Below are 12436 nucleotides of genomic sequence, written 5' to 3' on the forward strand. Positions count from 1 at the left end.
GTACCATTCTACTTCTGGGAGCAACAGCTCCCCTGCCCCCTGAATATTAGGCTAGGGCTGGGTTTTGGGGCCAGCTGTGGGCATCATACTAGTCACCTTTTAGGGGCTGAGGAGCTTTTCCCACACTGCCAGATTGACCTGGACAGAGAGGTATTTTCACCTTCCCCTCGGCAGTCCAGGGACTATGTGGGCAGGTTAGGTTATAGAGTTCATGTTGTCACAACCTGACAGCATAAATATTGGAACTAGGGTTTCTGGGGTGCTGCTGCACCCCTAGGTTTGAAATGGTTTCCAGTCATTTACAGGGCTTACAGGTTCAAGGGCTCTCAGCACCCTCACGATACAAATTGTTCCAGCGCTCCTGCCTGACAGATGCCTAAAATAGAGGAGTTGGGACCAGAATTATGGGAAACATAACCCCTAAAGGTGGGAAATGGAGCTGGGCCTCCTAACATCTGGTACTGTGAAGGATCAAGCCCCTTTCACCCTCCCCTTTAAACTCTGTACAAGAGGAAGCCATTGGAGTCCCAGCATTAATGTTGAGACCAGGATAAAGGTTTTGAGTGAAGAGAGGGAAGGGCACTGAGGACAGCTCTCTTGTAGGTCGTACTGATGACCCGTGCACTGGTTGAGTTATTGCCAGATAATTTCCCAGATGCATTTAATTAATAAAGTTGTGACCTAGTTAAACAACATTCCCAGTGTCTTGACTTTCTTCCAGTGATGTCTGGCACAAAACACAACTGGACCAATGTTAAGAGTTGATTATCTGCAAAAATTCATTAAAAGGGTCTTCAAAAGAAAAATTTCCCAAATTCTTTTAATTTTTCACATGCCTATAAATGTTTCCAACAGCCAAACAGATTTCCTTCAAAAATGTAAGTAGTTCCTCCTACTCCCAATAAGACTTTGTACGTCACCATCCAGATGGAAGGATATGATTTCACACTGTTGCTTTAAGAAGAAGAAAAACGTCCCTTTTTGATATAACACTAGTTGCAACATACATACTGTGACAACAGTTCCATTATAAACTCCGCTTCTTTTGCATTTTAGAATACCTCAGCTGGGGAAAAAAATTATGGAACTTATTGCTAAATCTAGAAAGGTTTAATTCACCTTTTAAAAGCAAGGATAGTTGACTAACCAGAACTTTATAAACTGTGCAATGATATTCTCTACTGATCTCTTTTTTTTTTTTTTTTTTTTTTGGTAACTAGTTTTACCAGAAATTTACACTGCATATGGCAGGCTTTAAAACCTGTAAAATCCTTTGCGACAAGCTTGGAAATCAGTAAAATTACACTGGTCTTCCAGATCCATAGTAAGAGTGCAGTTTCAGTTTTTAGGATTTTATTCAATAGAGCCAAGGATAAGAGGAGTTTTATTACTGATTTTTTTTTTGTTACCTGATCTTCAATTGATTTATGATCTGTTTCCTGCAGCCAAGAGCCAAGAAGAACACTGTCGTCATAATGGCAAAGAGATCTAAGCAGCGATGTAGTTGTATTAGCAGAATTGTCTGTCAAAGTGAATTCTGCCACTAGCTCCCGAAGGAGTGCATTAAATGATCCTAGAAAACAGAACTGTACATTAAATCTAATAATAATTCTTGGCTCTTCCATAGACTTCAAGGTATTTTACAAATGCAGACAAGTAGCATTATTCTCATTTTACAGATGGAAAACTGAGGCAAAGAGCAGTAAGCTTGATTATCACAGGGTCAGTGGCATACCTGCACACAAAACCCAAAAAGGACCCTTGCCTCCAAAGCCCAGTGCCTCATGCTGGCTCCTACAAGATCACGATCCCAATCTTGCAAACACTTTGCATGATCAGAGTCTATTTTTGTAAACATCATATTGCCACAGAAAACAAATGTACTATTGCTCTTTGTCCCATCTACTAATATTGATCTAATAGACTTGTTTCATAATGTACCGGTAATATATTAGCACAGGAGTAGGCAACCTATGGCACGTGTGCCGAAGGCGGCACACGAACTGATTTTCAGTGGCACTCACACTGCCCAGGTCCTGGCCACCGGTCCGGGGGGCTCTGAATTTTAATTTAATTTTAAATGAAGCTTCTTAAGCATTTTAAAAACCTTATTTACTTTACATACAACAACTGTTTAGTTATATATTACAGACTTATAGAAAGAGACCTTCTAAAAACGTTAAAATGTATTACCGGCACACGGAACCTTAAATCAGAGTGAATAAATGAAGACTCGGCACAGTACTTCTGAAAGGTTGCCGACCCCTGTATTAGCATGTCTAAGCTTATTAAACTCTGAATTACTGACATGCAGAATGAAAAAATATAGAATACAAACAATTTCTTTTGGACCAGACAATATGGAGCATTTGAAAAATACAAAATCATTTTAATGTTTGAGTGTATTTATTTCCCCAAGGACTGTGTGTACTTTCTAACGTTTAGGGAATCTAAACTGAATAAATGATCCTTCATTAGAATTCTCTGAGAAAATTCACACACGTAAATAAGAAAATGAGCATTTTGTCCTAACTGCAGTTACATTTACATTTACAAGTTAGATGTCAACTTAATGATGCTAACCTTTTGAACACTTGAAATCAATATATTTTATACATCAAGAGTTTGGACTGATTTAATTCAAAGCTGATTTTAATCAGCAAACAGGAAACACTAATTTAAATAACAGATTTTAATCTTTTTTTCCATTTAAAGTTTTAGTTATTTCCATAGAAAAAGGTTGATTCTCATTTGTGTGACCATTAAAGCATGCTGATTTGCAACTAAATATAAAACTTTTATACCAGATTTATTTTTGCTAAGCAAGAGGATGTATGTCTATACACATTCATGTAAGCAGTTATATATCTTAACTTACATTTTTCAGATTCCTCAATTTTACATTTTTTATTATAGTGAATGGTGCATTTATTTACTAGATGATTAATAATTTTTTACTTGTGATTTGTGTCAAGATCTATTTGGATGGAAATTCAAATTCAACTAAATATGCATAATAACAGCATTTTAATTTGTATTTATTAGTAGTAGTTAAATAAAACTACCTTAAATATGCAGGATACATAAGACAAAAAGTTTATCACAACATGTTTTGCATTTAATACTAACTGATTTATTAAATAAATAATCTGTAATCAGAGAAACTGCAGTGATTGTTTTTGGTCAACATGTCCTTCAAGATTTTAGAACTAGTAGATCTCATTCTTTCACACCTAGTTTCTATTCACATGATGAAAGAGGAAAACAACCTTTCCTGCTTTCCCAACTGGTTTCTTAACTTTGAATGAAGTAGTCATTGAACTAACTTAGCTGAATAAATTGAAATGAAGAAAATATTCACTCTGCACTGCAGAAAAGGCTATTGCTGTCAAAAGTTGGTTTTACACTTCAGTAAACTCTGGTTCCACATGCTTAGCCAGTGACTTCCCCAGTTAAGTGGTTTGACTTTCTTTAAAACTTAAGCGGCAAACATGTACTGCTTAATATTATTTTTTAATTTAAATTTAAATTATTGTAATAAATTATATAAATTTAGGCCTTAACATAATTTTTCAGAGTTTCAAATTTCATTTTAAATGATTATTTTAAAAAATAAATCTGTATTTAATGTAAATTAAAGGATCCAATTTAAAGAAAAATATCCAATTTTAATTTTAAGGGTTTTTTTAACTATGGATTTTTATCCACTATGTATATCAATCTAGTACTGTATTAATGTTAAAGACTAGGAAACCATAAACTTAAAACCAGGAAATGAATCTTATCTCTATCCTTTGTGTATCAGCTTTAAGATATCATTCACTATCTGCCTCTTTATATCAGTTTATTATATTTGTTAAATAAAACATAAAACTCTACAAATTGGAACTTTATCTTGTGTACATATACATTACATACACTGTATGTGTTGTGCTGTACTATGCAGTGTACAAATTATGCATTTAAACTGATAATATAATATTTAAAATTCTAATACTATATTCTTCATCCTCTAGAGTTTCCATTTTTATCTAACTAATGTTATCTTTTATTTTGAAACAATGACATTGGATCTTCTTAGCCCTGTATTTGCACTGAAATCACAGAAATTCAATTGCTTTGTGTTAACAGAAATAATAAACCAAATACATATGGAAGATTTGTCATACCTTTGAACTCTATCATTTCTTTTAACCATTAATTTAGATCTTAAATATTTAAGCTGCACTGTAAAGATTTTCAAACAATGATTTCTTTTCAACTGGTATGGATCTAAGTCTTACCCACCAAAGAATCCATCAAAAGGCATAACTATACTTTCTTATTTGGTAATTCCCTTTAAAAATATATATTTATTTACCTTCATAAGTTTTTGGAGGTAACAAAGCCAAAATGTCATAAAGTCTTAAACGGACCATAGCTGCGCTAGCTTTAAGATGAGCTCCATGGGCTTTAATTACTGATGGAATGCTACAGTGTGAAAAAGAAGAGAGTTAGGTACAATCAAGCATTAATTATGTTATGATATAGGGCATTTATGAATTTTTTTAAAGCAAGTGGTAGTTGAGATAACAGTACACTGCTCAGAAAACTATCCTGAATAAAGTTACTCAGATTATTAATTTGTTTTCAGAAGTAACAGTACTGAGAGGATCTTTAACACCATACAAATCAAAGAGCAGATCAAAATACATTAGTAAACTATTACTACTGTAAATTTTTTGTTTGTTTGTTTTCCGTAATGTATATTTAAAACCTTTTCATCTGTTACATTGTATAATAGGCCACTTTTATTAACAAACTTCATTTTTACTTCTAATTTCTTGATGTTCTTATTCTTTGTGAAGGGACTAATTAACTAAGGAATCAAGAATTTATTGAGCTGGAAATCCAAAATCAAAAAGGGAGTTTAAAATGACGAAGTCATGTCAATTGTTGTATGCAGTATTGTTGTAGCCATGTCGGTCCCAAAATATTAGGAAGACAAGGTGGGTCAGGTAATATCTTTTATTGGACCAACTTCTATTGGTGAGAGAAAATCTTTCAAGCCTACACAGAGATCTTTTTCTTCTTCTTTCCCAGACCCACCTTATCTCTCTAAAGAGAAGTCAAAACGGGCCCAAAATATGTTATGTTTTGTAAATGTTTATCACAAAAGACCAAAATAAGTGTTTTCATGAAATTAAATTAAAAAAAAATCGATCTTACTTCAAGAGAAAGAAATGAGCACTGCTGTGTGGGAAATCCAAGGACTGCAACATAAGGTCACAGCATGAAAAACCACAAGTAAAAAAACTAACTAGAAATACAAGTGAAACTTACTGAACCAATTTCAATATCCAGGCTCAATGAAAAGTAAAACTCAGACCTGAAACAGTGACAACTTAGATTTTTTTTTCCATTTTGATAATGTAAGCCATTGTTTATAATAGCAGTAAAGACTGTTTTAACAATGGCATTTTTAGCCTCAGACTGTCCCTTTAAAAATGCAGAAAGGAAGAGAATTTTAAAAGCTGTCTACTTACTGTGACATCATTGTCATGGCACATTCTATAGGTGTCATTAATTTTCTGATCACATCTTCAGTAAGGAGCTCAGGACAGTGAGCAACGAAACTCCTCATAGCTATCAATGTAAAACATTTCAGTCAAAGTTAAATCGCAATAGAAATGGAAATAAATTTCAGCAAGTAACCAAGCTACAGATGCTAACAGGATATAAAAAATGAAAATGTTTAATCACATTTTAATTAACTCATGGGTTATAAAACAATTAGTAAGATTACACACTGAAAAAAATTAATTATGTAACAAGTTTTGTGCATGCCTTTTCAATTACTTTTTGATAGAAAGAGGAGAATTACAAAGTCTCTGTATGAGTATGCTATTTGTGATGTTGAAATTAGCATACATCTAATGAAACAGGACATGAACTGTCACCATTTCTTTGTGATTCTTACCGCACAAAGCTCCAGCACGACCTTCCAATGTTACTTGCCAGGTAAATGAGTCTCCTCGGGCTTTCTCTGCTTCTAGCTCCTTTAGAGAACGAGGAAATACATTTCGCCATAGCAGCAGCATCTTAGGTAGATGGTACCGAACAACTGAAGGACCTAGACAAGGAAATGTTTATCTGAAATTGCAGCATCTATTTATAATGTTCAATATAATAAAAAATAAGGGTATTTCAATAAATAACTTCAGACTAAAATAAACTGCAACGCAATAGAGATTTCTGAATACAATAACTTTTTGCTGATTGCTTACTTTTTGCATTTCCTCCTGCTAGAACAATGAAAAATAAAGGAAGTCATTCTCATTTTTATGTTTAAAGTGCTGTAAATAAACTGCAAGGGCATTTTTATTTGTTGGCTAACAACTTTCGTTATTAGAGAGACATGGTAGATGAGGCGTAGCTCAAAAGCATGTCTCTTTCACCAACAGAAGTTGGTCTAATAAAAGATTTTACCTCATCCACATTGTCTCTCTAATATCCTGGGACCAACATAGCTACAACAACTGTTTTATTGGTTATTTTAATTCATGGAAACGTGTATTAGTCTTAGGTTCTGCGGAGTCTTGTTTATACAAATGCTAAATTTGGGGGCAAATTTAAGTTGACAATGTCCCTTTAAAAACCTGGATGTTTTTATAATAATATATTAGTGACTTCTAGAACCAGTCTATATTTTTGTTTTTCATCGTATACTCAGTTTGAGCAAGACATGTTCTTTTAACTAAGCTAAACTGTTCACATTACGAACAAACAAAAAAACTAACTGGTAGTTATTAAATAAGTATCTAGCTTTAATGGTAAGTTTTTCAAAAAGTATTAGAAAAAGTTCTGGAGGGCATAAAATCCACTGTTGCAAACTCTTCTTTAAAAAAAAAAAAAAAAAAAAGAGAGAACAGAAAAAGTCCCCAGAAGGGCAACCAAGATAGTTCAATGTATTTCAAGGCTCACATATGATAACAAGTTTGCAAAACGCAGGATTACTTAGAGCAAAAAGAATAGACTTGAGAAGGAACCTGATTGAGAACAGTGAATAGAGATCTGTCCTGTTTTCACCTTGTGTCATAATATAACTAGAAAATTGTTACTGGATCACTAAAATTCAAAGAGAGGATATTTAAAACCTCCCAGTGTAATGATCAATTTGCAGAATGCAATGCCACAGATGGTCAGAGTCAAATACTGGGTTGGATTTTAAAAAGACAACTAGATAATTTAGACCATTCAGATCTGTAGTTGTTCAGTTATAATTATTTATACTGTTCCATAGAGATGAGTAATCACATCTCATATATATAAAAGCAGTAAAGAATTCCTTCTGTCTGTATACAGCATTACATAATTAAGTAAGGCACATTAATTATGGACTGGGGAGGGAGGGGTTTGCCTTCCTCCAAGGCATCAGCTACTTGCTATTTCTAAATGCAGAACTAAACAGAAAAATGTTGTGATCTGGTATGGTAAATCAGCTTATATAAAAGCATCAGTGTACCACTCCAGTTTAACTTAAAAAGGGATAAATGAAAATTTAACTGTTGAATTATGAACATGATGCTATACAAACAGAGTAATTTTTCCCCTAGAATAAATAATCTTGTGCTAGGTTTTTGATTGCTCCAGCACAAAGTGTATTTACCATAACAGATACATCGCAAATGCTGGACAAGAATTAAAACAATATAACTAAAATAAAAAGCAACTACTAGTACAAACCTAAAGTCATAAGTGCACCAAGTAAAAGCCACCCAGCTTGAGTGCGCTGTAAGGATAGTCTGCTATTTTGAGCAGCAGTTCGTAACAGATCCTCAGCAATACTGACTACCATCTGCAACAACAGGATAAAGAGTAATAGATTTCAAATATAAGTTAAATTGGCTAAGGAAGCTGCCACAAAGTAACCTATTACACATGCTCTACTGTATGTTAAAATGTTCTTAAATAATCTAACATTTTGTAAAGACCAGATTATTTTTTAGGCAGGTTATCTACTCCTATGTATGTGCAATGCTGATACAGTCAACTTGTCTGTGTTATCAATTGATTCTTGAAACAGAATTTAATGAAATCACAATAAGAAAACAAAGCTGTGAAACAAGAACTAAAAGCACACAAAAATGACTTTTATTCTTTATCAGTCATTAGTTAGGTTTCAATGATGTTTTAAAGGTCAGTGTCCCGCAGTCAGTTGGAACATTTATTTCTCAATACAAATGTCTTTCACTACAGAACAATTCCAGAGATTAGACATTCTTCATCATCAACTCACTTTTCCCTTTGCATGAGGAATACCTAAGGGACACTGATGCACTCCACCTAGTAAAGCAGCCATTGCAAAACTGTAGCCACTAACTGCTTCTGGTGAGGTCTTCAGATTGTTGAGCCTTTCAGCGCACCTATCCAGAAATGGAGTCAACTGAAAAGGCAATGCCACAGCTACACAGCGCAAGCACCATGCAGCAGCTAGTCGAGCAGCCATGCTTGGATGAAGAAGAACTGAGGTTACTGTCTCCAGTAGCCCTGTGGAAAAAACAATACATGATCATGTAATTAAAGACTATCACAATGTATATCTACAAGGGTCCAACTCAACGTTGCAGAGGCAGCCTTAATTCTGGTGTTTCCTAACTTCTGAGTGCTTAATTTTGCAACCTTAATTTTCTTTTAACATCGTTGTGTGTGTTATTTCCTACGTTTTTAAAAAATAATCTGACATAAATTCTATCACATGGCATCATACTGATCCCCAAATAGTTCATCAGAAGGACTGGAACCTTTAGATCCACTGTACAGGCCTCTGACACTCGAGCTCAGGGTGACAGAGCACCAGTAGACTGTCATCCTAAACAGCCACTAGAGGGGGATGACAGGTTTCAGAGCAATTTTGCCAGTAGGTTTCACAGATATTTGATGACAGAGATATGGCAAGATTCAGAAATCTTGGGGTTCCATTCCAGGTTCTGGATAGGAGTTTGCTCTAGGGGTCATAGACTCTTCTACCTCATCCCAGTCCTGTCTTCTCCCCTCCCCCAACCACTGGACTCTTCATCCTAGTCTCAAGAGAACCCTCCTCATGTAGCCAGGCCCAGTCTCCATTCCCAGCAAGTCCCCGTCTCTCTTCACCCACCATTTCCACTTTTTCTGTCACCTGCCAGTCCAAGTTTTCCATAGGCTCTATGTCCCAATCTACTCTCTCCATCACCCCCATGTCCAGAGCCTATGAGCTCTTATCCCCACTGTATTTGAGTCAGGCGTCTTCCTTCTTCTCGGTGCTTGGGTGCCAGCAAGGGGAGCACTGAGAGCACAGAAGTGAGTCTCCTTGCCCTTAGTTGCTATGCTCACCACCACAGTACCCCTCAGTAGCTAAGAGAAGGAACTGCAGGGAAAATCCTGCAAAGCCCCTGCACTGCAGCATGCTCAGTACAAACACTTTTCAGATAATCTATCTGTTGTTAAATGCTAACAACTCTCCACTGAACATATGCAAACTGAGCTTTTTCAAAGGCTTATAGTTTGGCCAAATTTGGGCAGTTTTTCCTGGGAACAGTAAAAGGCACATCTAGGGTGACCAGACAGCAAGTGTGAAAAATTGGGACAGGGGGTAGGGGGTAATAGGAGCCTATATAAAAGGCCCAAAAATCAGGACTGTCCCTATAAAAGTGGGAAATCTGGTCACCCTAGGCACATCCCTGGCACAAAGACAACTGCCTCCCCTTGCTACAAAGCCCGCAGGCACCAGAGCTTCTCAACAAAACCACTTTACGGAAAAAAAAATTTAACATGCACAAAACAACTTATTTTCCCTTTTCTCAGCAGCAGCTAGGCCACTTTCAATTCACTTTCCTAAAAAATTTTACCCTGAGGAAGATACCGTGTTTCTTAAATGATTATTTATCCATTATATTTTGCCAGATTTTAACCATGTTCCATATAACTGCTTATGAACTGCTGAACTTCATCCACATACCGAGAGAGGGTTCTTGTATGAGTGGAGACGCAGTGGCATTCAGGCTCTGAACCAGGCTACCCAGCTCTTGAAGGGCACACACCATCACATGTTGGCTTGCGGCTATGTCAGCAGCTCCTGATTTATTTTCACCGTTAGTATCATTCACAACCGCTTCTGCAAACAAAGAAAATCAAGTCTCTTACTAAGCTCTGTCACTTGACTCACACTTGAATACAGATAAGAATCACTACAGAAGCTGGATAGAGACTATTTAGTTTTGGCAACAGCCTTAATATGCAAATGCAACCACAAATTTTCTACCTACAATGACATGGCAAAAAAATTATGGTTATTAGCAAAAGCCAAAGTAAATAGTCCAACCAAGCCCCATTTACAATGGATGACCAGAAATTATTCTGGATACTAGAAATAATTACAAAAGTTGTTTAGCTCAGAAATGGAGCAGTTCAAAATAGCAATGGTGACTACAGAGAAAATATAGACATATATATACACACACACATATATATGCACACACACACCTATATATACAAATTTATAAAAATGTAATCTTAATATATTTATGCAGAGTTTTAGAGTTTGTTTCTTTCAAGAATTTGCATGCACATGTATGTGAGGGGTTGCAAAAAGCAGGCTTATAACAAAAAAGAAACCACACCCTTAACTATGGGATAAAGAAAAAGTCAGAAATGTAATTTGGTGCTTTTTGCTCTGTGTATTTCAAGGAGACATTTCCACTCTTCCTCCTGCATCTTATCTCAGCAGCAGCCCTAGGCTATTCAGGCTGGGCAAAGAAGATATAAACTGTGATAACATAAGAATGGCCATAATAGGTCTGACAATGATCCATCTAGTCCATTATCCTGTCTTCCAACAGTGGCTGGTGCCGGATGCTTCTGAGGGAGTGAACAGAACAGGGAAACTTATCGAGTGATCCATCCCCTCATAGACTCTAAGCCAGGGGTGGGCAAACTACGGTCCGTGGACCAGATCCAGCCCTTCAATGCCTTGGATCAGGCCTGCAGGATTGCCAGCCCCGTGGTGCCACAGGCCCCACGCTGCTCCTGGAAGCAGCCAGCACCATGTCCCTGCGGCCCCTGGCGGGGGGAAGCAGAGGGCTCTGCACTCTGCCCTCACCTGCAGGCACCACCCCCTGCTGCTCCCATTGGCCAGGAACGGGGAACCATAGCCAATGGGAGCTTTGGGGGAGGTACCCACAGGTGAGGGCAGCGCACAGAGCCCTCTGTCCACCCTCCCTCAGGGGCCGCAGGGATGTGGTACCAGCCGCTTCCAGGAGCGGCCTGGAGCTAGGGTAGACAGGAAGCCTGCCCTGGCCCTGGTGTGTGCCACTGCTACCCCGGAGCCGCTCCAGGTAAGCAGCACCGGGCTGGAGCCCACACCCCAAACCCCTTCTACACCCCGCACTCCAACCCCCTGCCCTGAGCCTCCTGCCGCACACCTCCTCCCAACCCCTGCCCTGACCCCTGCTGCACCTCTCCTGTGCCCCAACCCCCTGCCATACCCCACATCCCTCCTGCACCCCAATCCCTTGCCCTGAGCCCCCTGTTGCACCCCACACCCACTCCTCCACCCCAACCCTTTGCTCTGAGCCCCTTCCTGCACACTGCATCCCCTCCCACACCCCGCACTCCTGCCCGCACCCCAACCCCATGCCCCAGCCCTACATTCATGGCCCTGCATGCAATTTTCCCACCCAGATGTGGCCCTCAGGCCAAAAATCTTGCCCATACCTGCTCTAAGGCCAGAAGGTACCATTGTGATCATCTAGTCTGACCTCCTGCACACTGCAGGCCACAGAACCTCCCCATCCTGTAATAGACCCATAACCTCTGGCTGAGTTACTGAAGTCCTCAAATCATGATATAAAGACTTCAATTTACATAGAATCCTGCACTGACACTAGTTTAAACCTGCAAGTGACCCATGCCCCCTGCTGCAGAGGAAGGCAGAAACCTCCAGGGTCTCTGCCAGTCTGACTCAGGGGAAAATTCCTTTCCGATCCGAGTCATTTAATCCCAGTTTCTAGCTGTAAGAGGTTTAGGTACACCAGAGGGGACACTGACATCTATTCAAATATTGACAAACAAATGAGCATGCCCAGAAGTGATTTTCAGGCACATAACTTCATTTCCATCACACCACAAAGCTAACAAAGGCATGATTACAAAGTAAGGAAATGCAAAATTTGGAGTTTCTTTGTTCAGCCATTTTTGGATTATTGGTGAACAAAAATCAAATGTCTCAAAAATGATGAAAAAATTATGTATTGCTCTTCCAATAATTTAAAATTTCTGAGGGAATTTTCTGCTAACTACAGTGGGGAAGTAATTTCTGAGATGAGACCAATGACAGAAGTATCATCCCCAAAAGGAGAATTTTTCAGACAGCTATTACCATGGAAACAGGAATTCTGATGAAATTCCTGATATAATCTTA

The 12436-nt window shown here is 38.0% G+C and overlaps 1 protein-coding gene across 1 annotated transcript in view; it reads right to left on the minus strand.

The window, feature by feature from the left end:
* The window catches only part of HEATR5B (HEAT repeat containing 5B), a 97822-nt gene that overhangs the window by 61344 nt on the left and 24042 nt on the right, over positions 1 to 12436 (minus strand). Inside the window, exons 9-15 of the mRNA XM_045009558.1 lie at positions 9977 to 10132; positions 8279 to 8529; positions 7726 to 7837; positions 5960 to 6112; positions 5526 to 5625; positions 4361 to 4470; positions 1410 to 1573 (exon numbers count right to left, since the gene is read on the minus strand). Of these exons, the coding sequence (XP_044865493.1) occupies positions 1410 to 1573; positions 4361 to 4470; positions 5526 to 5625; positions 5960 to 6112; positions 7726 to 7837; positions 8279 to 8529; positions 9977 to 10132 (1046 nt within the window). The remainder of the gene's footprint in view (positions 1 to 1409; positions 1574 to 4360; positions 4471 to 5525; positions 5626 to 5959; positions 6113 to 7725; positions 7838 to 8278; positions 8530 to 9976; positions 10133 to 12436) is intronic.

This window comes from Mauremys mutica, chromosome 3 (assembly GCF_020497125.1).
Source record: "Mauremys mutica isolate MM-2020 ecotype Southern chromosome 3, ASM2049712v1, whole genome shotgun sequence".
Taxonomy (NCBI): domain Eukaryota; kingdom Metazoa; phylum Chordata; order Testudines; family Geoemydidae; genus Mauremys; species Mauremys mutica.